General features: G+C 40.5%; 1 protein-coding gene across 22 annotated transcripts in view; it reads left to right on the plus strand.

Moving 5' to 3' along the window:
- The window catches only part of MYT1L (myelin transcription factor 1 like), a 386,408-nt gene that overhangs the window by 208,356 nt on the left and 151,248 nt on the right, over positions 1-26,804 (plus strand). For 17 of the 22 annotated variants that reach the window (XM_024101613.3, XM_042848754.2, XM_042848756.2 and 14 more), the window contains exons 1-4: positions 7,920-8,044; positions 19,185-19,239; positions 19,422-19,455; positions 19,755-19,817. The exons of 1 other annotated variant lie outside the window; for it this stretch is intronic. In XM_024101613.3, the coding sequence (XP_023957381.1) occupies positions 8,030-8,044; positions 19,185-19,239; positions 19,422-19,455; positions 19,755-19,817 (167 nt within the window). In that variant the 5' untranslated portion in view covers positions 7,920-8,029. Of the gene's footprint in view, positions 1-7,919; positions 8,045-19,184; positions 19,240-19,421; positions 19,456-19,754; positions 19,818-26,804 lie in introns of those variants that run through there. 4 more of the 22 variants (XM_065587748.1, XM_042848749.2, XM_065587758.1 and 1 more) reach the window with 3 other exon arrangements.

Genomic DNA, 26,804 nt, shown 5'->3' on the forward strand with positions numbered 1-26,804 from the left:
TCAGTTTCAGGCAGCCATGGTAAGCCACAGGGTATGCGGGGTTGGCTTCTTCCACCTTCATAACATGTGGGAATGGTTTCAAACTGCAGCACCCTCCTTTTCCCATAGCAAGCAATGCTGGTTGGGTTTGCCATTTAAAAGGAGGGGCTGCGGTTTTGGGGTGGATGTGCAGCACACCCCTCACCCCACCCCACCACGTGGCTATTCTCTGGGATGATCCCTTTACCCCTCCCCCCACCACATGGCTATTCTCAGGGATGATCCCTTTTAGCCAAGCGCAAACAGCCCAGCATGAACGGGGTCCTTTTACTGTTCCCTTACAAAAATTCCCCTATTTCAACCAGGTGACCATGAATGATATCACTCTCCTAAGGCTAACACAGAAAGATAAAGATCGAATATTGCTTGAATGCGACCAAAACCCAGGACCAATCGCTGCCATGCTTTGTGCTGCAAGGATTCCAGACTACGTGCTACTGGCTTGATGTGGTAAAATGTCCTACCGTGGAGGACAAAATAAGGCAGCCCTCCCCAGAAACCTTTTGCAAAGGCTTTCAGAGTACCTCCAGGAGAGCTTCATGGAGATGTCTCTGGAGGATTCCCGCTCCATCCCCAAACATGTTAACAGACTTTTCCAGTAGCTGTACTGGCCATGAATGCATCCCAATTTTTCAGGGCAAATCAAACATTAAACACAATTGCTTTTAAACCCTGTGGCATAGTTACAAATGTGCACTCACCAGAGGTGCCTTCTCCGGCTTCAGAGTCCGGGAACCTGCCTTGGGAGGGTATTGGCTCCAGGGTGAGGAAAAGGTCCCGGCTGCTGGGGAGAACGGATTCTCCGCTTGCCTGCTGCGCATTCTCCTCCTCCTCCTCCTCCTCATCCATAAAATCCTCCTCCCTGTTGCATGAGACTCCTCCCTTGCAAGTGTCCACGGAAAGGGGTGGAGTAGTGGTAGGATCCCCTCCCTAGAATGCCATGCAGCTGATCATTGAAGCGGCATGTATGGAGCTCTGATCTGGAGTGACTGTTTGCCTCCTTTTTTTTTTGGTAGCCTTGCCTGAGCTCCTTAACTTTCACGTGGCACAGCTGTGTATCCCTGTTGTAGCCTCTCTCCACCATGCCCTGTGCAATTTTGGCATATATATCAGCATTTCTTCTTTTTGATCGGAGTTCTGCCTGCACAGATTCTTCTCCCCATGCAGCAATCAGATCCAGTGTCTCCCGTTGGCTCCATGCTGGAGCTCATTTGCGATTCTGGGACTGCCTGGTCACCTGTGCTGCTGAGCTCGCCACGCTGACCAAATAGGAAATGAAATTCAAAATTTCCCAGGGCTTCTCCTGTGTACCTGGCTAGTGCATCGGAGTTGAAAGTGCTGTCCTGAGTGGTCACATTGGAGCACTCTGGGATAGCTCCCAGAGGCCAATACCGTCGAATTGCATCTGCACTACCCCAAATTCAATCCAGCAAGGTCGATTTTAGCACTACTCCCCTTGCTGGGGAGGAGTACAGCAGTCTATTTCAAGAGCCCTTTAGGTCAATGGAACGGTGTTGGTTGTGTAGACACATTGCTTATAAAATTGACCTAACACAGCTAAATTCGACCTAACCTCGTAGTGTAGACTAGGGCTGAGAGTACACATTGAAAAGAACATACTTCTCATCCTGTTTAATGAAATCCAGAAAAGGGTTTCCATTTTTCCTCATAGTGCATTGTATCTCATATGGTGTATTGATCTTTCAGATGCTGCTGTGTCTATCATTCTCTTCAGTGACTAGGCCTAATGCAGGGTCACTGAAGATAATGTGAGTCATTTCATTGACTTCAGCAGGCATCAGATCAAGCCATAAACCTCTCAAGTGTGGTTTATTTTGGCCAGATTTCTGTGATTATTTTTCAGACATTAGATACGGCATTTTCAAAACTGAGATCCAAAGTTGTATGCATGCAAAAACTGCACGAGCACATGAGCTCACATAAATATGCTAACAAGTGCACTTTTGCACATGCTGTCTTGGGCTGCTGTGCCTAGTGGTTGGAGCAGGAGTCAGTAGCCAGAAACTGGAGTCAGAGGCTAGATGCCAGAGCCAAGGGTCAGAAACAAAGTCAGAAGTCAGTAATCGGAGCCGAGGGTCAGAGCCAGGTTAACTGGAGTGAGGCAAGGCTGTGACCAAGCAGGAACTAACACAGCCGTGAGCGAATGCTTTGAGGAGCCACTGAATTGCTGCTGCTGCTGGTCTTAAGAGCCAGTCTGTGGACTCTTCCAACTAATCAGGCAGCATAGCCAACCAGGCAGCTCTCTACAGACCAGATGCATTTGTTAGGTTGCCCAGTCTAGCTCTGCTGAGGCATATTCATTTATCTGACCTGTTCATGTATATGCTCATTTTTTTGCAGTGAAAATCAGGACCCTAAATACATATTCAATGCTTATTCAGAGCTGGTCTAGTTTTAATTGGGCTTTTGGGCAATATTTTTTGTTTGTCCGCTCCCAATCACAGCTAGTAGGTGAGGCCTCTACATCTTTACTGAGCCTGGGTAATTCCAAAAAAAAAAAAAAAAAAAAAAAAAGGCTGAAACTCAGCATAATTGTGATTCAGTAGTTTAAGAGTTTTAGCTTAACTTAAATCTTTTAAGTTGTGACCACTCTGACCTGAATTTACCATTGCTTTACCTTGGCTTTTTATTTCATGGTCTGAATTCTGTGTATGGAGTTAGGGGCTGTACTGCATGTTCCACAACACCTATGGTTATTTAAACATTCCATAGTTGGTTGGTTGTCCATTATCTTGGGACTTTTTAACATAAAAATGTGTTGTGTTAATGTACCGTGTGAGAGTTGTAGGGAGAATGTATGACAGTCCTTCAGAAATAGTTAATTTTCAGCATGTAAACACACACACACACACACACATACATACGTAAATAGAAATAGAGACATTTCAGTTAAGTGTACAGTACCCAAAAGACCATAATGTCTACTTAGAACACATTATTTTTATATTAAGTAAATTTATATTTAGGTATGTGTTCTAGATTTGAACATGTGTATTTTACATATAAGATTGTTTATAATATCTTGGATGTAAATCTGTACTTTGGGGCATATTTTCCCCTTACTATGTGCACATAACCCAGTTTGATGTCAGTAAGAGTTACACGTGCATAGTGAGGGGTGGATATACAGTATCCATTTGTACATTTGTAAAATTTTCACCCACTGGCTTTAGCATTTCCCATTGTAGCAGCAGTATTTAATGTAACTATGGACCACCATCTGCAAAGCTTTAGTACACTGTACTCCTGCTTTTGGAGAAGCATGAGCCTCCTGTGTCAAACTTATGCCAAGGTATCACACTGCAAACTGACAAATAGTATATTGACACGTTATATTGCTTCTCTTATATTAGAATTACTGGAACTCTGTAAAACCTGAATGGCAATGTGTGTATCATGTCTGGGAAAAGTTAGTTAGGCTTGTGAGCCTCAGAAAATCTATGGTAATTTTGAAAGTGATGGAACATGTTTCTCTCCACTCACAGCCAGTTCTTAGAAAAATTTACTAACATGGAAAGTATTTGTACAGATTCATCATTTTTTTGAAGTCTTCGCAGATTGTGAAATATGGAATTAAATGTTTTGTGCAACATGGGTCCAATCCTGTTTGTTCTGAGCAAGTTGATAGGAGTTATGGGCCTTCAGCCCCTAAGAAGGCTCAGAACATCTCTCATGATTGAGCTCAAACTATATAACACGTTTAATTCCCATATGTCACCATCTAGGACTAGAAAAAATGCTGGACCAGTAGAAATACTTTTGTTCTTACCGATATTGGTAAGTTACTGACACAAGCTAAGTTGATAAAAACAAAGGTTAAATCAGTTTCAGTGTGCCAACATTTGGGGCTTGCACTGGTTTAATTAGATCTATTTTTAAATCAGTTTAGTTAAAGTTGTACACTCATACTATAGACAAGGCCTTAGGAGGTGCCCAACAACTTGCTGTTTTACAGTCTAGTAGAAACAAGAACAGATGAAAGTGCAGGAGAGGAATACAACATTAAAGTCAGTGATCAAGGTGATTACTGGCATGTTTTGAATGTTGCCCTAATTTGGAGTGAGGAATAGCCTAGTTCTTCCAAGCCTGTTCACCAGGGCCAACCCACAACATTTTGGCACCTGAGGTGAGGAGCTCAAATGACGCCCTCATTCCCCCTCGCTTGGGCCAAAACTTTGAAAGGTTTCAATTCTGCCTTCTTCCTGTTCTACTCCTCTAATGGTACTGCTCTGTTACCTACCCCAATAAAGGAGAACTAACAACTTAAAATGCCTTCTTCAAAAATGTTAAGTAACACTTAACTTTCAAACTCCTGAACAGCAAATGTAACTTTTCTTGTCTGCATAGTAAACACTAGCATTTTTATCCGTTTGAATAATCAAAGTGGTGCTTTCCGTGCCTTCTTGGTTCCAAGATTTGAACTGCTTCCTGAAGGTCCACAGTCTTGGCCAGCTCATGCTCTATTGAGATGGTTGCAAGGCCAACCAGCTCCTGTGTCATTGTGGAGCGTAGATGTGTTTTTATTAACTTCAGCTTGAAGAAGCTGCGTTCTCCACTGGCAACTGTTACAGGAAGTGTTAGAAGTATGCACAGAGCAACAAAAGCATTTGGAAAGAGGGTGGTCATCTTATTTGTGCTCATATATTCCAGAACAGCCTTTGGAGTTGATCCTGCTGAAATGTATCTTGAAAGGGCTTTCAGTTCATCATCTAAATCACTCACATCAATATTGCACATGTCATCATGTGTCAACACTGTCTCTAGTGCCCTGCTTTGCTGGTGTAGGTCTTCTACATCACAGCCAGGGCTCTCCCTGATGTTAGTAAAAGTTCTCTGTGTGCATCACAGGGAGAATAGGGCAGAGGAGTAATTTACATTCTACTACTGTGCTTGTTCTACCCCTTTGTAAAATATGCACTGGAGTTCAAATTGTTTATCTTTGCAAAACTCTCTCTGGATCTCCGTTATAAAGATGCCTTGATTATATGCTGGAATTTTCCTGGGAAAAAACTGTCCTGTTCATTATTTTATAAAATTGTCTTGTTTTACTTGATAAAGGGACTATGAAGTCTTTGAGTTAAACCTCAGCTGCCCATACAAAGGGTGCACCTGGGTTTGGGGAGTAGAGGCTGCACAGAGGCCCCTTCTCTCCCGAGTGCCTCTGTGCAGGAGATATCCATTGCCCAGCTGTTTATACACCCTGATCACAAGGTGGGAGAGGGGAGGGAAAGTTTGCTAGTGCCACTGAAAGTGCTGCATAACTCAAAGACTCACAGGGAGATACTGAGCACACTCCTCCCAGCCCTTTGGAGGCATTACATCCTTTGTGGACATAATTCCTGCTCCACCTATTCGGTGCTACACCCTCTTCCCTTCCTCTTCCCCAAGCCACCTCTTCCTCAAGCCATTTGAATGTACCTGTTGGCCAGTTTTTAAATCCAGTTTCTTACCTTGTAGCTCCCATAATTGAGCCGGTAGTAGATTGAATTACATTAAAGGTCTTTTCCAGGATTGTATAGTTTATTTCTGTTTAAACAAAAAATGACCAGTATGTAGTGTGTATCACTGAACCATAGAATCATAGAAATGTAGGACTGGAAGAGACTTCGATAGGTCATCTAGTCCAGTCCCTTGCATTGACGCAGGACTAAATATTATCAAGACCAGTGGTTCTCAAACTATGGGAGAGACCTCCCAAAGGAGGTGTGTGAATGTTTCAAGGGAGGTGCAAGCTGTGTGCCTTTTTTTTTTTTTAAGAGTTCTGGCTGTCAGCCCTGGGAGGCAGGGTTAAAGGGGATAGCTGGAGCTCACCGCTTAGACTTCCCCTCTCCCCAATCCCTCACCAGGAGGCAGCCCAGACTTAGGCTGTCCTCCTTTCCCACTCCCAATCCTTCACCTGGAGGCAGCAGGTCTCTGGCTGTCAGCACTGGGGTGGCAGCAGCAGCACAGAAGTAAGGGTGACAATGGGACACTAAGTCTGCTGTCACATTGCCACCCTTCTTCTGTGCCTCTGCTGGTGCAGCGCTGCATTCAGAGCTGGGTGTCCAGTCAGCAGCTGCTGCTCTCTGCTCTGCCTTCAGAGCTAGATGGTGGCATATGTACCTCCATGTGGGGGCAGGGGCATAAACGACTACAAACACAAAGAAGAGGGGCCTGATTAAATAAGTTGAGAATCACTGATCTAGACCATCCCTGACAGGTATTTATCTAACCTGTTATTAAGAACCTCTATGGATGGGGATTCCACAACCTCCCTTGGTAACCTATTCCAGTACTCAACTATCCTTGTAGTTAATTGTTTTTCCAAATATCTAACCTAAATTTTCCTTGCTCCAGACTAAGCCAATCACTTCTTGTCCTACTTCAGTGGACATGGAGAATAACTGATCACTATCCTCTTTATAACTCTCCTTAAAATATCTGAAGACTGTTATCAAGTCCCCTTTCAGTCTTCTTTTTTCAAGACTAAACATGCCCAATTTTTTAAATCTTTCCCTAGAGGTCAGGTTCCACTTGTTCAGGACCTACCAGATAAGGATTCTCTTCCTTGTTCTCACTCACAGTCCCATCACCTGCTGTGCAGCAGTTTCTCAGAATCTCCCTTTTTTGGTGTCCGGGAGATTCAGCAACCATCGGTCTTCCCCTCTGTTCAGCTGAGAGATCACTTTGGGTTCGGGAACTGGAAAATATCATGTAGTCACTGTAACCCTTCTAACAATTTTAAGTGTAGTACATTTCATTAAATATATAGAATTGATCTGTGGAACTAACTGCTGTGGGATATTAATTATTGAAGTAAATAGTTTAGTACATTGAAAATAGATACTTCATATGAATATCATATATAGTTACAATAGCTGGAGTAAAAAAAAACAGTGTTTGTCTATCAATTCTCATGCTTCAGGGCATAGTTTGATAACCAGTTTGGAAGATGAAGAAACATCTTCTCCAATGTACAGTGTAGCATGATTACCAAGTGTTCATTATATATTTTTGAAACTTTGACCACTGTCAGAAACAGGATAGTGACCAAGATGGAACTTTATTCTGCTGTGGCATGACCTTTCTTATGTTATTTAATTAAGGGAGTTGAGAAATTAGAAGCTAATTTTATGGGCTGACAACAGATATATAGTTATGTCCCATTCTCTCTCTTGCCATTTTAAAGTTCTTAGGAAGGATGCAAGCCAAAGAACCAAAACCATGATTATTAAGGGTCATACGTTGCTGTCAACCCAGGCTTCAACCCCCACTACTGATGATTGTGGGAGATTTAAGCTATGCTGGCAATTTTAGCATAAAATTTATGCAATTAGGGACTGTTTCCAAGCCCAGTGAAATCAACGGGAATCTTTACATTGACTTCAATGGACTTAGATCAGGCCCATGTAGCTAGATTGTGCAGTCAGGTATACGGGTGTAACTCCCACTGAAGCAGGTGGGAGTTGTGCATGTGCATCTGAGGGCAGAATTAGGTGCAACTTGATCCTTTTTTCTATTTCTCAGGAACCTCACTCCATTTTTTCCCTTCTGCCCACTGGTATCATTTCTGTGAAGGGCCTCAGATGTAGGTATAAATCTACTTGCAGAATTTGGCCAAACTATTATTTAAGAGTCCCTCTCTTTAAAATACTGGGCTGCTGTAGAACTTAGAGTACTATGGAATTTTACAGCCAAATTATACTGTATGACATTTCTGTACATCTGAATAACTCCATAGAGTTTCTCCAGATTTATAATGCTATAGTTGAGATCAGACTCTTGCCCTGTTTGTGCTAAATTCTGAGATTCATTTTAGTTAAGTCTCACTATTTTTTTCCATCTGCTTCTTTTATTAAAGTGCCTTTCATCTCCTTATTAGGATTCCCCTTTCTTTATTCTGGACCATGTCATGTGATTTCAAAACAGAATATAACTCTTACTGACTTGGGGGTTCCATGTACCTAATGGACACACAGTGGTTCCTGAGATGTGTATGAGTTCAGTAAGTAGAATACGTATTTCACATAGTTTCAAGCACAAATTCAGGATGTGAGTCTCTTTTGACAATTACATAGTGCTGTCTGGAAATAATAGTTTGTTTATTACTTGACAGTAGAGGTCAGTATGCTAAATGATAATCCTTATTAAACTGTACTTTGCCAAAAAGAGATATTAAAGATAGAGAGGGTGAAGCCCTGGCCCCATTGAAGTTAATGGTAAAACTCTGGCAATTACAGGCTGGTAAGCCTGACTTCAGTACCGGGCAAACTGGTTGAAACTATAGTAAAGAACAAAATTGTCAGACATATAGATGAACATAATTTGTTGGGGAATAGTCAACATGGTTTTTGTAAAGGGAAGTCATGACTCGCCAATGTACTAGAATTGTTTGAGGGGGTCAACAAGCATGAGGATAAGGGTGAACCAGTGGATATACTGTACTTAGATTTTCAGAAAGCCTTTGACAAGGTCTCTCAAAGGCTCTTAAGAAAAGTAAACTGTCATGGGATAAGAGAGAAGCTCCTCTCATGGATTAGTAACTGGTTAAAACATAGGAAACAAAGGATAGGAATAAATGGTCAACTTTTGGAATGGAGAGAGGTAAATAGTGGTGTCCCCCAGGGGTCTGTACTGGGACCGGTCCTATTCAACATATTCATAAATGATCTGCAAAAAGGTTGAAGAGTGAGGTTGCAAAATTTGCAGATGATACAAAACTACTCAAGATAGTTAAGTCCCAGGCAGACTGCGAAGAGCTACAAAAGGATCTCTCAAAACTAAGTGACAGCACAACAGAATGGCAGATGAAATTCAGTGTTGATAAATGCAAAGTAATTCACGTTGGAAAACATAATCGCAACTATACATATAAAATGATGGGGTCTAAATTGGCTGTTACCACTCAAGAAAGAGATCTTGGAGTCATCGTGGATAGTTCTCAGAAAACATCCACTCAATGTGCAACAGCAGTCAAAAAAGTGAACAGAATTTTGGGCATAATTAAGAAAGGGATAGATAATAAGACAGAAAATTTCATATTGCCTCTCTATAAATCCATGGTATGCCCACATCTTGAATACTGTGTGCAGATGTGGTAGCTCCATCTCAAAAAAGATATATTGGAATTGGAAAAGGTTCAGAAAAGGGCAACAGTAAGAAACTCAGTCTATTTAAAGCAACAAAGAGTCCTGTGGCACCTTATAGACTAACAGATGTATTGGAGCATAAGCTTTCGTGGGTGAATACCCACTTCGTCAGATGCATGTAATGGAAATTTCCAGAGGCAGGTATAAATATGCAGGCAAGAATCAGTCTGGAGATAATGGAGGAATGGCAATATATAAAAACCTGTAGGAGAACACTTCAACCTCCCTGGACACACAATAGCAGATTTAAAGGAAGCCATCCTACAGCAAAAAAACTTCAGGACCAGACTTCAAAGAGAAACTGCTGAGCTTCAGTTCATTTGCAAATTTGACACCATCAGCTCAGGATTAAACAAAGACTGTGAATGGCTAGCCAACTACAGAAGCGGTTTCTCCTCCCTTGGTGTTCACACCTCAACTGCTAGAAGAGGGCCTCATCCTCCCTGATTGAACTAACCTCGTTATCTCTAGACTGATTCTTGCCTGCATATTTATACCTGCCTCTGGAAATTTCTACCGCATGCATCTGACGAAGTGGGTATTCACCCACGAAAGCTTATGCTCCAATACATCTGTTAGTTGCTTTAAACTCTTTGTTGCTTTAAATAGACTGAGTTTCTTACTGTGAGGTATGTTTTCCAGACCCTTAATCATCAATCGTAGCTCTATTCTGAACCTCTTCCAATTTTGCGACATTCTTTTTGAAGTGTGGACATCAGAACTGGACATGGAATTCAAATAAGGATCTCACTAATGCCATATACAGAGGTAATACACAGCCCTCATCCATTGGGTGCTCATGTTCAGTTGGTTATCTAAGTCCTTTTCACTTTTTCTTGTGATTGCAGTCCAGGATATCATCTTGTAAGTATGACCTACATTCTTTGCTCCTAGATGTTGGTCCTTGAAACTGACATGTTCAAATGAGCCAACTTTACCAAATGATCAAGATCAGTCTGTATAACTGAGCTATCCATAGCATTATTTATCTTTCCACCAATTTTTGTCATCTGCAGATTTCACCAGCAATGATTTTATTTTTTCTGTGAATAGCTAAGAACAGATTCCTGTGTGATCCCACTAGAAACAACCCCATAGGATCATGATTTTCCATTTACAATTACTTACATTACACTATTTTTAAAGATCTATTCATTGACCAGCCTGGGATGTACTGATTGTATATAGTGCTAATTTTATTATCAGAATGACGTACAAGACAAATTCTTTACAGAATGTCCACATAGTCACCTTTATCAACCAAACTTGAAATCTCATCAAAACCTATATTAAAGTTGTTTGACAAAACCTATTTTCCATAAAATTGTGTTGGTGATAGGCATTAATTATGCTACCATCCTTTAAAGTTTTACTAATTGCATCATATCAACCCATTCACGATTTTGCCCAGGATCGATGTCAGGCTAACTGGCCTATAGTTATGCAAGTCACTCATTTACCTTTTAAAAATTGTTACAAAATTAACTTTTCCCCAATGCTCTGGAAACTCCCAGTGTTCTCAGATTTGTTATAAATCAACATTAATCATTCAAAGAACTCCTTGGCCAATTCTCCTAAAATTATTGGCTGCAAATTATCCAGTACTACAGATTTTAAAATGTTTAACTTTAAAAGTTGCTGTTTTATAATCTTCCTAGTTACTGATAGAATAGAAAGTATTTTCTTATCACTTTAAAATATGAATACATCATCCTGCTTCTTGACAAATACAGAACAGAAATAGTTATTGAATATTTCTGTCTTTTCTGTATCATGATTGCTAATTTTACTATCTTTTTTAATATCAGATGGATTTCATTTGTTCCTGATATAGTTAAAGAGTTCCATCTTATTAGCCTTAATCCTACTAGCTGCACATTTTCAATTGGTATGTTTAAATTCCCTTATCAATAGTCTTAATTTCCAATCCCTGATTTGTACTCATTATCAACTTCCATGTTTTTCTATTAGTTATATATTTAATATATATCACTCCCCTCTTAACCAAGATTTTTTTTTAAACCAAAGAAGTCCTCTCACATGATTGTCGAATGTGTGGGCGGGATAGGTGTTTGTTTGTTTTGAGGGGGCCATCTAATAAATTATTCTTAAACAACTCCCAATCTTCATTCACAGTTTTATATTTAAATGTTTCCTCCCACTCAGTTTTGCTCATGATTTTTTTCAGCTTTAGGAAATTGGCCCTTTTAAAGCACCAAGTATACGTATAGTTGGTTGGGACTACGTTCTGTTTGCACATAAATGAAATTAAGTCATAATCACTTGCATCTAGGCGACCATCAATTTTCAGTTCAATGATCAATTCATCTGTATCCATGAGAATGAGCTCTAATATAATTTCTCTAAGTTGTTTCCAGTACCTTTTGTTTTGGAAAGTCATCATCTATAATTTTTAGAAACTCCAAGGTTATTTTACTGATAGAAATCCCTTGTGGTAATGCAATTTTCCTTTCTGCACATTATAGATAGATGATTTAGGAGCTGTTCATCCTGTATCCTTGTTGATTTGGTTGTCTATAACAGATACCCACCAGTACCTTGTCTTGTGATTTCTCAGAAAGAACATTGATCCATAAGCATTTTAGGTCATGTCTTCTGAATTATCAATAACTCTAAAGCAGGTAACACTTTGACATAGTGTGCTACCTGCGTCCACTTCTGCCTACTCTATCTTCCCTAAATATGGTGTATCCAGTGATTTTAACATTCCATGCAGCTAACCAGGTTTCAGTAATACCAGTAATAGTCAATTTCTTTTTGTTAAGGAGCATTTCTAATTTCTCATGTTTATTTCCCATGCTTCTAACTTTGGTAAATATGGAATAGAAGAATTTCTTCTTACATCCTTGATTATTTACATTCAAGCTACTGAGATTCTGTTTGAGCATATGTATTGTACTTGGCCCCTTATTATCTTCCCCTCTAGGTGCTAGTTTAAAGTCCTCCTGATTAAAGCGGGTCAGGAATTTTTGATGAAACTTTTTTTGTCAGAAAATGCAAAGTTGATAGTGACAGGGAGACCGCAGAATACCCAATTGCCTAGTGAGTATGGTTCTGCCATGGGATGAAGGAGTCCCAGGTCCAAGTCCATATTCTGCCTGATTTAAACCAGGGGCTGTAAAAGGGTGCGACTCATCACTCTGGTACCTCCTGCAGGTTGTCTTGGGAATTAGCTCTGCACGGTAGTGCACCCTCCTCGGGTGGTGCCTCGCCACCATCACTCCTGCTCTAGGACGCACATCTCTCCAAGGACTGTGGAGTCCTCTTCAGCAACACAGCCCTCTGGCCATGCCACACACAGTGCTCCCACCACTTTTGGGGGAACTGCAGTCCACTCTTCAGCCACTTCCCTTAGTGGCTACTGCAGCCAATTGTCTGGCCACTTACCTTGTGGCTCCACCATCCTCTTTGTCCTTGCCGCACGGTCTCAGCCTGCAAATCCTAGTAGCCAGCCAGGAGCTGTCTCCCGCTCCCCGGTTCTGGCTAGCAGCACTGTTCTGTCCAGGGTGCTAGCAGTTCTCTTAGCCCTCCAGAGACACAGTCCTTCCTCCCTGGGCTCCCAGCAGAGAACTGCCTTCCTCTGCCCTGCAACTACTTTTTTGTATGGGCCTGCTTCCCCCTGATTGGCTACTCCCTTCAGCCCTCCTCTGATTGGCTGCCTCTGGCGCAGCCTCCCTTGGGCTGCTTTTAAACCCTTTTCTGCCAGTGAGGGGCAACCGCCCCATTACTGTCTCCCACACTCCAGGTGAGTGGCCTAATCACTAGGCTATTTGGCACTGGTGATAGAAACTTTGAAAGACTATGGTGTTCATCCCAGTTCAAAAGGTGAAAAATTTTGAAATCTCAAAACTTTTCATAGGACTGGAAAACCATTTCCCACCCAGCTTTACTCCTAACTGTTCTAGCTAATCTGTCATCCAAGCCATACATCCTCCTTTCTCCAGAGAAGATGGCCCAATGTTAAAAACCTCTAAGGAAGGAGATTTCACCACCTCCCTAGGTAACCCGTTCCAATGCTTTACCACCCTCCTAGTGAAAAAGTTTTTCCTAATATCCAACCTAAACCTCCCCCACTGCAACTTGAGACCATTACTCCTTGTCCTGTCATCTGGTACCACTGAGAACAGTCTAGATCCATCCTTTTTGGAACCCCCTTTTAGGTAGTTGAAAGCAGCTATCAAATCCCCCCTCATTCTTCTCTTCTGCAGACTAAACAATCCCAGTTCCCTCAGCCTCTCCTCATAAGTCATGTGCTCCAGACCCCTAATCATTTTTGTTGCCCTCAGCTGGACTCTTTCCAATTTTTTCACATCCTTCTTGTAGTGTGGGGCCCAAAACTGGACACAATACTCCAAATGAGGCCTCACCAATGTCGAATAGAGGGGAATGATCACATCCCTCGATCTGCTGGCAACGCCCCTACTTATACAGCCCAAAATGCCGTTAGTCTTCTTGGCAACAAGAGCACACTGTTGACTCATATCCAGCTTCTCGTCCACTGTAACCCCTAGGTCCTTTTCTGCAGAACTGCTGCCTAGCCATTCGGTCCCTAGTCTGTAACAGTGCATGGGATTCTTCCGTCCTAAATGCAGAACTCTGCACTTGTCCTTGTTGAACCTCATCAGGTTTCTTTTGGCCCAATCCTCTAATTTATCTAGGTCCCTCTGTATCCTATCCCTACCCTCCAGCGTATCTACCACTCCTCCCAGTTTAGTGTCATCTGCAAACTTGCTGAGGGTGCAATCCTCCAGATCATTAATGAAGATATTGAACAAAACCGGCCCCAGGACCGACCCTTGGGGCACTCCACTTGATACCGGCTGCCAGCTAGATAGGGTGCCATTGATCACTACCCGTTGAGCCCGACGATCTAACCAGCTTTCTATCCACCTTATAGTCCATTCATCCAGCCCATACTTCTTTAACTTGCTGGCAAGAATACTGTGGGAGAATGTACCAAAAACTTTGCTAAAGTCAAGGAATAACACATCCACTGCTTTCCCCTCATCCACAGACCCAGTTATCTCCTCATAGAAGGCAATTAGGTTAGTCAGGCATGACTTGCCCTTGGTGAATCCATGCTGACTCTTCCTGATCACTTTCCTCTCCTCGGAGTGCTTCAAAATTGATTCCTTGAGGACCTGCTCCATGATTTTTCCAGGGACTGAGGTGAGGCTGACTGGCCTGTAGTTCCCCGGATCCTCCTCCTTCCCTTTTTTAAAGATGGGGACTACATTAGCCTTTTTCCAGTCATCCGGGACCTCCCCCAATCGCCATGAGTTTTCAAAGATAATGGCCAATGGCTCTGCAATCACATCTGCCAACTCCTTTAGCACCCTCGGATGCGGCCCCATAGACTTGTGCTCACTGTAGCTGACCTTGTTTGTGAAGACAGAGGCAAAAAAAGCATTGAGTACCTTAGATTTTTCCACATCCTCGGTCACTACGTAGCCTCCCTCATTCAGTAAGGGGCCCACACTTGTTCCTTGACTTTCTTCTTGTTGCTAACATACCTGAAGAAATCCTTCTTGTTACTCTTAACATCTCTTCCTGCTGCAACTCCACGTGTGATTTGGCCTTCCTGATTTCACTCCTGCATGCCTGAGCAATATTTTTATACTCCTCCCTGGTCATTTGTCCAATCTTCCACTTCTTGTAAGCTTCTTTTTTGCGTTTAAGATCAGCAAGGATTTCACTGTTTAGCCAAGCTGGTCGCCTGCCATATTTACTATTCTTTCTACACATCAGGATGATTTGTTCCTGCAACCTCAGTAAGGATTCTTTAAAATACAGTCAGCTCTCCTGGACTCCTTTCCCCCTCATATTATTCTCCAAGGGGATCCTGCCCATCAGTTCCCTGAGGGAGTCAAAGTCTGCTTTTCTGAAGTCCAGGGTCCATATTCTGCTGCTCTCCTTTCTTCTTGGAATGTAAATGTTGTGTAGAAAGTAGGGCTCCTGAGATGAACTCCTTCCTGCTTATTAAGGCCAAAATCCTTTCCTTCTATCTATAACAAAACCTGAGGAAATGGGCAATGCTTAGGGATTCTCCAAGAAGAATTGAATTCTGCCCCCAAAGCCATATATGGCTAGGAAGGCAGGTACATTACTTCTGTGACTGCTCACTTGCGGTAACAGCATCTACATAGGACAGTTCCCGCATCATGGTTGTGTGGGCACTCTATAACTCAGTCTGCCTCCTCCCCTCCACCAGTTCCCGCATCGTCAGACATTAGGTTTCTGCACTGGGATGGGATCACAATTTGGGCCTTTAAGTAAAATCTTCCTTTCAGGAGAACTGTGGATGCATGAGCAAGTACATTGGATCTCATTTCAAATCCTCTTTGGATCTGAGTATTGTGGATCTCACCTATGGACAATTTTCCAAATTTGTGGTCCTCCTCTTCAGTGTGGTTAGATATACATGCAGCTGTATCTGGGGTTAAAGATACAGATGGGTTTCTTGAATCAAGGTAGCTAATTTGGTTGGCAAACATGGGCAAACCAACCTCTTCCTTGTCCTGCACCTGAATTTACACAGAATATCATCTTAACTGGGATTACCACTATATGAAGCACATTTATGACTGTATTATCAGGCTAAGATCATAACAGCTAATTCAGCAGATTATTCCACGGTTGATTATGCCAGATAATGTTTTCCAAACTTTACCACACATAGGCTGCTAGTCAGGTAACTCCACTTCTGGGCCTTTGCAGTACGTTGCTTTCTTGTCAGTGAAGTGAAAAGAAGGTGGCACATATGATGGATTTTTGTGATATGACAAACAGGCTGTTCCATGCTATGGCATGGAAAAGGTGGTATCTAGGTTACACGGAACACGGCTGTTTTCACTTCAGTGATATGCATGCCACGTTTATCAAAAATGTGGCCAGAAACCATCCTGTCAAGGATGGACTTAGAATTAAGTGAGTTTTCTCCCAAAGGTGTTAGCAACATAGCTGATGACCACTGTCCCCCTTTAACTCATCATGCAGGGCCAGATGCTGGGGAGGGATTGTGTCACCAAATCAATACATGAACGACACACACACAGTTCTGATGTCTCCCGTATGAAATGGAGTTCAGCTGCCTTTGTAGCACTATCTTGCCTGTCCCAGGACCTCAGAGAGGCTGAGCAGGGACTGCAGGGCTGGGGTGAATGCACATTGTCTTCTCTCCAGTTCTACAGAGATTCCAAAGCTTAGGGCTGAATTCCTAATTTTGAAGCTTCGCTGCAGAATAAATCCCTAAATTTAAAGAGTCTTTCCTAGGAGGAGGTATTGAACCACATTGCCTGGGACCTGAGGAGCCAACCAGGTGAGGTACAGAGCCTCTGTGAGGATGGCACTTCCCTTCCACAGATCCCAGTTTCTGGATGGGCTCCAGATCCTAGTCAGTGCTGGAGCAGTCCCCTCCCTGCAGGTAAAATGATTGTGGGGAGCTCCATGAAAGGATCCTCACTGAGTTTTCCTGCCCTGAGTTACTTCCTGTGGGTTTTACCACAGGAGGGGGAGACTTAGCCCACTGTCATGTGCCGATTGCCCTCATCTCAGCCAGAGGCTCAAGCCTGTTGGGACAGAAGCAGCCAAAGCAGGGACTGCTGCACTGGCAGGCAGGCGGAGGGAAATGGGGTCCAACTGGACCAACTCCCCCATGCAGCCCTTCTGGACTCAGAACTGTGCAGTGGTGACTCCCCCAAATCTAGAGACATTGGGTCCCAGGTGGTGTCTCCCCTGCCCCTGCCATTTGGGCTTGGGAGAAAGCTGCAAAGAGGAGCCAGACAGAGACTCCATCCAGCAGGGACAGAAGCAGCCAAAGCAGGGGTCTTTTGGAGAACTTTCTACAGTTTTGAAAGGACTTCCTTTGCCCTGTGCTGGTTGGCTTTTTGATCTAACCCTCTCCCTTCCTAATCCCTCATAGTCTCTTCTTCTCCCCTTTCCTGCCCACCCCCCATCCTTTACATTTAGTGTCCCCTCTTGCTTTCTATTAAGATTATCCTTGCCTAACTAACCGGTCCCCCCCAAAAAAATTGTGGAACTACCATCACATTGTTTGCTCAGCTTTTGTATTTAGTTTGTAAGCTCTTCAGGGTGGAGACTGACTTTTTGTTCTGTGTTTGTACAGTGCCTAGGACTCCTAGGTGGCATGGGAATACAAATAAATAATAATCATAATAATAATCTGCTACAACAATTAGTGGAGTTGGGTGTAAAGGATTAATTGCAAGTTGTATGATTCCGTGTTTCTGAGGTTTTCACATTTAAAGGTATTCTTTGGTCATATCTGAGCCTTAGTGAAAAGATTGTGGGTACAAATCCCTGTGCTTTTGCATAAGACAGTTGAAACCAGCAATCCCAGCTGTCAATCCAAAAGTATTACCATAAACTGACAACCAATTTTGTGTGCGGTCTTTGGAAAACAACCCCCCTAGGGGTTGTCTGCATCCACTTTGGTGCCCCTGATTTCTAAGCTTTGCTTTGTGACCTTTACAATAGCACTCCTACATGTGTGGACATACCTGGGTCTCAGTACCCAGTGTCTCTACATCTCAGGAGGCTGCTGCACCAGACTTTGCACCTAAGGGATGGAATATATTTTTCCCTATTATGGCCTTTGTTTCAACAAATTCCAGTAAGATCTGTATTTGTGACCAAGAGGATTAAAACGACTCTTAGACTGGACTGAGTGCCCTTTTGAAGACCCATTGGGACCAATGCAGATGTATTGGATCAGATGCTATTTGGAGCATGGAAGGACTAGGAGAAGCCCCACAAGCATATTGAAACTGATATAGGTCACTGTTTATGCTTCCAGCTCAGATCTGATGGGAAACCCTATATCTGACCAGTGAAGACATAAGAGTGCCAGAATATTTACTATTATAATTAATCACCCCAATGGGAGTCCTGTTTATAAAATGAAGAAGCAGATAAACTAAAACACTAAACTAATGGAGATATCCTATCTCCTAGAACTGGAAGGGACCTTGAAAAGTCATTGAGTCCAGCCCCCTGCCTTCACTAGCAGGACCAAGTACTGATTTTGCCCCAGATCCCTAAGTGGCCCCCTCAAGGATTGAACTCACAACCTGGGTTAGTAGGCCAATGCTCAAACCATTGCGCTATCCCTCCTCCCCTTAATTACTGCATATAGTCACATGCAGTAATTAAGCACTTTATTTAGACTTGACAATATTTACCTAATCAATGGGATACATCAAGAAAAGACCAAAATCCATATTAAATAGTTGTTTGCGATGTTGTAGCCAGGTTGGTTCCCAGGTTATAAGAGAGACATGTGGTGAGGTAGTATCTTTTATTGAACCAGCTTCTGTTGGTGGAAGCTATAATCTTTTGAGCTTCACAGACCTGAAGAACTCTGTGTAGTTCAAAAGCTTGTATCTTCCACCAACATAAGTTGGTCCAATGAAAGGTATTACCTTATTTACATTGTCCCTCTCATATTAAATAGTACCGGGCAGACCTATGTACCCCAATCATGTCTCTTTGTCCTCATCTCATTCTCTTTTCCTTTCTCTCATTCCCTGACTATTTATCCACTCTAAAGCCACCTGTAACAAGGCAACCTATGAAATGGGGCTACTTGACCTTAGTTTCAAACTATATAGAAATCTATTATACCCTTGTTGCAAAAAATATATCCAAGTAACCTGGGTTTCCTCTCAAGAAAATCCTTTCAAAAATAGAGGACATTTATTGCTCTTACAGTTTTACAAAATCTATTATGAAAGAGGGCATGCAAGCAGACTGATTAAAGCAAAAATCACCATGCAATTTCTGTTTTGAAATAAATATAGGGATTCTAAAAATCCTTTCTAAAGTACAATTTCCCTTACAGGATAAAATGGAATTAAAATATTGCCAATAAATTGTGTGAGAGACTGTATCAGTCTGTGCATTGATAGTCTGTGCATGCAGGATAAGAACATTGACTGCCTGCTAATCTATTCCCAGATGGAGGTGGATGCAGACGAGAAGCGCCATCGCACACGCTCCAAAGGTGTTCGAGGTACGTCTCTTGCTTCAGTAAATCACTCAAGGCCCCCGCTCAGGGTGACCTTCATCCTCCAGAATCTCTTTGCACGATTCATTCTGACCCTTGCTTTTACACAACCTTTTTGGTAATTTTCTGTAGAAGAAGGGTACTTGTAATAGATGATAAATTTTTATATATTTTCCATCTCTCTGCAGTTCCCGTCGAACCAGCCATACAAGAGCTGTTCAGGTTAGTGCTCTGAGTGTAAAATGTATCCCCATTAGCAATTTAGAAAATTCATGCCTTTTAATGGGTATAATGCACTTTCAAGTTCATTGGTGGTTTGCTCATGCCCTGCTGCACTGATGAAATTAATTCCCCTGAGACTTGCTAATAAAAAGCATCCCCTCTTTTTTTCCTTTCAGTTATTTGATTTCTCTCTTTCTGTCTTTGTTGCCCTCCATCTCTGTAATATCTACTGCCTGCTTTTAGTATAATCTTCCTGCAGCATACCGGCACCTATATAATTAATTCTTTCCTTTTTGCAGCTGTCCTACTCCTGGTTGTGATGGCAGTGGTCATGTTAGTGGCAAATATGCAAGACACAGAAGGTAATAGCTGTAATTTTTTGTAACATAGTGAAGAGATTTGATAAACAAGTTATCTGACTTGACCTTGCTAATGACCCAACCAATGGTAAAAAATAGGGATTGGATATTCTAGAAGCCATTCATTTTCATACATTTTTTATTTTCTCTTTCTTTTTTTCCAACTAATTTCTATCGTTTATATATATCATTTGTTAGGATGCTCAAAATATTTAAAAATTCTATCACACTTAAGCACAATGTAAATTAAAAACTAAAACAATCCAAATGAGGACAAGTCCCAAACTCTCTTAGCAAACTTACCACAATTCTATATGCATCCTAATCATGTAGGTGGTAACCTTGAATGTCATGCAATATCTATAACATTTTGTTTTTCTGAGAACACTTGTTTCTGCTTCCCATCTTCTCTCAGTTTTTGTATGCAGTTCTGTAGTTCATGTGTGGCAAATTAAAATTTGACCTTATTGACATTTTGGTGCCAGCGTGACTTCTATCATTTAATGTAGTTCATAACTGGAACAAAAACATAAGCTTCTGAGTACAGAGAGTTCAATGATGAGGTTAGCTTCAAAGGGCAAAGTCTAGGACAGATCCGTGATAATGAGACTTTGAAATTCAGATGATTATTCTACAGTTGTAAATACTGTTACTTCAGCTCCTAAACTGTGAGTGGAGAGATCTCCAGAAGGAGAATGTGTTTAGCTATTAACTGCTAATAACACATCAAGGCAGGATTGCATTATGTATACCTGTGTCTGAAAGTCATCTAGAATATAATCTTTCACGTTTCTATAGTTGCAGTGTAAATGTTCAAAATAGCATGTGGAACATGCAGAAAAACAACTTTAGTTTCGTATGCAGTTTGTTTATGCATTTCTTGTACAACATTGTGAAAATGTACCCATTAGTACATAAGCTTGTGAATAAATCAATTTTTCTTATATATGGAGTACATTTTATTTAACTTGTTTCATATGACAACCAATGTAGAAGACAAAATGGCTGACATTTTGGCCCTCTCTCTATTGAACTGGAACAAGTTATTTAATCTAGTATGAAATTGTTCTAAACTTTTGTATTTTTTCATTATTGATTTTTGTAAATAGTATTGTTGTCAGATTATAAAGAAACTATTGTGATTTAAAGAATAAACATTTCATGCCAAATTCAGTGGATATTTTGTAATAAATACATATATCTACTAGCGATTAAACTAAAATAACAACTAATTCCATTTTTGAACCAAAGGTGTAAGGTAGATGTATAAATCTACTCTACTATCTTAGTTTCTTTTCAAAGACCTATAAGTCCACACAAATATTTTTTTTTAAATTAAGATAATAAAAAGTGATAAACGTAAAAAATTCTTTTGAACGCTGTTTTAAAGGAAAAGTTAACCATTTTGGTTTTCTTTATTAGCATATTCAAATTTCTTGCTCTAATCATGTTGTCTTCCATAAAAGTAAAGGCGGGTTCATTTTTGTACTTATATCAGAGATTTGGATAATTTAGCAGAAATATTAAAAATCATTTTCCTTAAGACTATTTAGGACTTCCAGTTTCAAAACATATCATTTCTTTTGTTCATTTTCTTCATATAAATTCATGTCTCATCAGTAATTAATGAATAGGACCAAACTCCTTTTTTTCTTCAGAAATTCCATGAATAGTCAACAATTAAATGATAAAGGTATAATGTCCTCCACAGGAAATGAATGATACAAAAATTAACTGAGTGCACTTCTTTGCATTTCATGCGATTTGGATGCAGTTTTCAAAAACATGATTCCTGAAATCAACCTAAGGAAATAATTTCCAAATGAAATTTCATTTGAACAGTCACAACAGCATTGAATTTTGAATTGCTGTATCTTTGTGTGAGTGTGTGTGTGTGTGTGAGAGAGAGCGAGAGAGAGAGAGAGATCCTTTTTCAGATGGAAAGCACAGGGAATAGCTGTAAAGTTGGATAAGATTAGGTGCAGTTTTGAAATATTAATTCTGGATTTTGCTTCCTTGACATAATTCTGGTGTGTCAATACATGAACAGACTGAATCTCAGAGTTGCTAATTAAAGGAAATTTTTGGGAAGGACTCAGAAAGTAGAAAAATTGGAAATGTATCAAAAACTCTTTTTTTCTACTTGCAAAAGAATGTCTCTCTCTCTCTCTCTCTCTCTCTCTTTTTTTAACACCCCGACTGTCAATCCACTACTCAGATTAAATTCAACTAGCAGATTTCCTATTAGTTTTATTAGGAACCATTTTTGTTGGGGTTCACAACATGGTTTCTGGTTCAGAAAAGATCAGTTTTCAATTATTGTATCAAATCTGATCAATAAATAATTTAAAAAATATTTTTCTTGTTTCATACCCTCCCCGCCCCCAATCTTGGTTGTTATCATGGCGGGGGGAGAAAATAAACATTTTATGTAAAAGAAAATCAAAAAGTCTAAAAATTCCATGTGTTCAAGAAGTTTGTATATTTCCACTGAATTTCATTTAGCCTTACGGAATATAGTTTAATACGGTTATGACCTTTCCATTCACAATAGCAAACCAGCTCATTATTATGAATGAAAGGTGTTCGTTTCTGCTAGGAAATTAACAGTTTTCCAGCATTTTTTAATTTCTTTTCCTTCCTGGGATCTCTTGAATTCTTTGGGATTTCTGACCTTTTTTCTTAACAAACAAACTGTGACATAATTTTATCCAGCTTCACATGGTGCCTATCACTCTTATATATTTAATTTAAACCCACAAAGTAAATACATACAAATGTAAGACAAATCTTTGGGCTGACACTTCATTATTTTGGTGGGAACATAGGAAGGTGGAAGGGAAAGCAGTGTTTATAGCTTCAGCTTTTCTGGGTTTAAATCCCTCAAGATGTTTTATCCCTCTGATTTTCTTTTAATAATAATAAAAAATAACCCCAATCTCTATAAATATAGTCTCCTATCCTGCAATTGTGTCATCACTGGTGGATCCTTATATCTATGTGAGTGAACGGGTCTTGGTTCAGTCATAGGGATTCCCCTGCCTGAATCAAATTGCAGGATTGGAGCCAATTTTGACATTGACCTAACAAATGGTAGCAGTTGATTGTGCTGATTCATGCAAATAAGTCTGTTTTTTGATTCACTGGGCCAAAGTCTGCTCTGAAATGACACACATGCAGCATGACTGACTGCGAAGAAGTTGTACGTGTGTAACTTAGAGCAAAATTTACCCCTATTGTTATTATTTATGTAACAGTAGCAACTAGAAACCCCGACCAAGACTTGGGCCCTGTTGTGACAGGAATACAACATAATAAGAGGAAGTTCCTACCTTGGAGCGTTTACAGTCTGAGGCCCTGGTACTGCAAAGACGTATGCATGTGTTTAACTCTACATATCATTAAAGCCATTGAGATTACTCACAGGGCATAAAGTTGAACATGTGAATAAACCTTTGCAGTATCAAGCACTACAAAATAACAAGACAGACAATAAATGGGAGGGGAAACAAAAGCATAAAGCAGGGGTGGCCAAACTGTGGCTCGCAAGCCCCATGCAGCTCTTTTACTGTTAAAGTGCAGCTCGTGGAGCCACCCCCGACCCTGGGGTAGGGGCTTCTGCCTAGCAGGGAGGGCGGGTCTCAGGGCTTCAGCCCCATGGGGCATACCTGCTGGGGCTTGGGGCTTCAGCAGCAACAGGGATGAAGCTCCAAGCCGCAGCAGGTGCCTCCCGCAGGGCAGAAGCCCTGAGCCCCAGCAGCTGTGCTCCGACTCTCGAACTTCTGAAGATTGTCATATGCGGCTCAGAAGGTCAGTAGGTTTGGCCACCCTGGTATAGAGAGTCGAAGTGACTTGCCAAAGGTCACACAGCAAGTCAGTGGCAGAGCTAGGAATAAAACCCAAGTCTTCTGAGTCCCAGTCCAGAAACTATCTACTGGTTCATGCTGCCTGGATTGCTTTCTTGGCAAGTATTTACTAGATACCCCTCAGATCCACTATGGATTGTTGTTTAACCATGCATGGTAATTAGATACTTTGAAAAATTATGAATTATTCGTTGATATAATAGTGACTTCAAGGAATTGTTATGGGTCCTGATTCTGCAAATGCTTTTGCTTGTGAGTAGTTAAACTGAATATCATGGGACTACTCACACTGGTAAAATATCTCATGTGTTTTTGTTAGCTAAATACTTGAAGACATCCCTGGATTTGATCCTGCTTCCATTAAGATAAATGGGAGTTTTACCATTGATTTTAATGGCAGAAGGATCTGGCCCTTATATATACAACAATGAATTAAAAGGCATGAGTTCAAATTCTTCTCTTCGTTATGCTGGCACATCACCCGTGTAACTGAGAGTAAACTGTGGCCACTGTTACTTCCCCAGTAGATGTAAATGGCAGCTTTGGAAGTATTAAAGCCTACTGTGTTGCTATGCATTTAGAATTTTGTATTAAAATGCACATTATTTATGCCAAAGATGGATATGGTCTATCATGTAAATATGTATTTAGACATATCATAAAATTCTAACTAGATTCCGTTAAAAAAATACTGAGTCCGAACAACGGCCTATTTTTAAAACCTCCATAACATGGTTGTTTAATTTCCCCCCTCCCCCGTTCCCCTTGAATAACAGAAGCAATTAGGTTCTATTATGAACTAATCACTTGCCAAATACCACATGCTTCAAAATGAAAACCATTTTTAACAAATACGAGCAGAAAACAATTTTAAACTGATGGAGCAGTAATTTTTTTATATGTATAACTGAAAACAGCTGAAACCGTTGTATGGGAAATTGGTAAGAGGAAAAAACATTCCTAGTCTAAGACCATGCAAATTAAGTTTCAGTGCAGAATTAATTTTTAAGGCTGAATCATAAATCCTTCAGATTTAAAATGGAAATATTGATGTATCCCTAACAGTGTGTTGCAGTTTGATCGCTGAGAAAGTAGAATGTGGCTGAAATAAACGGAACAAACCCAAACATTACATCCAGACACGAATCCTATGTGTTCTTTGTTAAGTTCATGTTGGAAGTATAGGGCTTCCCCCCATCACCCCCTTTTTTCTCCATGTAACATTTAAGGCAGCCTTTATCAGAAGCAAACAAGTATCATAAAAGTGGGGAGAGGACACACAAATAATGTTTGGATCTATAATATATGATTCATCACCAACTCTATAAAAGTATTTTGCTTTGTGACTACTCACCAAAGTGTTACTTGATATTAACCTCTGTTTACTGGCTCTGGTCCTTTGCATCTATGAAATTGTACAGATAGACATGTTGGGATCATTTTAATTTTTGAAGGATGAGATCTGTTCCTTAAAACAGAAGATTTGTTGTTAAAACATGCACATACTTTACAATAAGCCATGCTCTCTTGATTAAAAAAAATCACACTATTATTGTTTTGGCATTATATATTCTGTTTTAGTCCTGCCCATTTTAGAACAGACTGAGAAAAATAATTCAAACTCCAAACTTGAAAATTAAAAGACTCAAATATCTCTCTATTAGAAAATTATTGAATTTTCTCTGGCTTGTTGTGCCATATTTCTTATTCAAATTTTTTCATTTCATATACCTTTTCACCCACCAGTTTGATTGCCATGGCTGCAGCCGTGGGTGAATAATTGCCTGTCTTCACAGGAGCATGTTCTGGAGCTAAAGTCGAGTGCTTGCTTCCTGATGTATGCCTCATTTGGATTCTGCCGACAGCCTAGGGGCTGTATTATTCATGCCTTGACAGATAGCACTCACTAAAAGCATTGGAACAGGGCCAGGTACTGGCAGAGAGATAGTGGAGCATTGCAACTTGCAACTGAGAGGCGCATCTATAATACAAAAAAAGAGAAATCCTCATACCTCCCTTTTACTGGTTTCACTTTGATGGAAAATTCATTTGCATCAAAATAAAATACCCTAAAAATAAATACATTTTTTTCTAAACCACGCATGAAAGTTTAACACAATTTTCCACGTTTAATTGCAAAGCTGATTTTAATTAGTAAGGCCCTGCATGTGAAAAATGAAGATTCACTTGGGTGAGTGTAACACATTGCAGTGTCTGCTGAATGCTCTAATTAATGTATGGCTGCTGTACAACAGGGTGCACTGTGGGATATTTATGAAAAATTCTGTGCACGCAGCCATCTATCTGTATTTTAGTTCTTGAATCCACAAGAATAAATAACTCCCCCCCCCTTTATTCTTTATGAGACATCATTGTGCATGCCATCACTCCATCCATAAACTTTATGGCATGCCTGTCCTTTTTACTATTTGTCAATGATATCATAAATCAGAAGTCAGGACATACATATTTTAACATTAATTTGATAGCAGAGCATGGTTGCACAGTGTGCAAAAATCGAGGTCCATTGATGCATTTGTGTAAAGTATAAAAGCCTAAGCATAGAACAGTGAGGTCTTTCTTATTTTTATGCCACAGTGAAAAATCCTGGTGAATACTGGAAATAAAGACAAAGTATCTTCATTTCACTCTAAGCTAATAACCAACTTTTATTATACTATCACAATAATAATAAAATGAACACCTGGATGTTTTCCTAAGAAAAAAACTGTACATCAGCACTAAATAAACAGTGCCTTTCTATTTTATTTAGTGATATATTTGCTAAATATTTTGTTAAAATTGTAGCAAATGACAAGAATTATACTTTAAAGATATTTTATATAGCATGTAATTCATTACTCGGGTATTTTTTAACATATTTTAATAAGCAGTTTAATTAAATCCAGTTTAATATTTTCTTCGGCTAATTTTCAGTTGTAAGCGAAAGAGTATAGGGGTTTCGGAAGGAACACTGCAAACAATAAATAAATGTACTGACAGGGAATCCATAATGTATTAGAGGTCTGTATTGGCTGCTGTCTGGGTTCAGCAATATACTCTTTCTCTGAATTGTTGATTAATGATTAAAAAGGTCCAGACTTGGGTCTGAAACAGCAACAAA

The sequence above is a fragment of the Chrysemys picta genome, chromosome 3 (genome assembly GCF_011386835.1).
Source record: "Chrysemys picta bellii isolate R12L10 chromosome 3, ASM1138683v2, whole genome shotgun sequence".
In the NCBI taxonomy this organism is placed as follows: domain Eukaryota; kingdom Metazoa; phylum Chordata; order Testudines; family Emydidae; genus Chrysemys; species Chrysemys picta.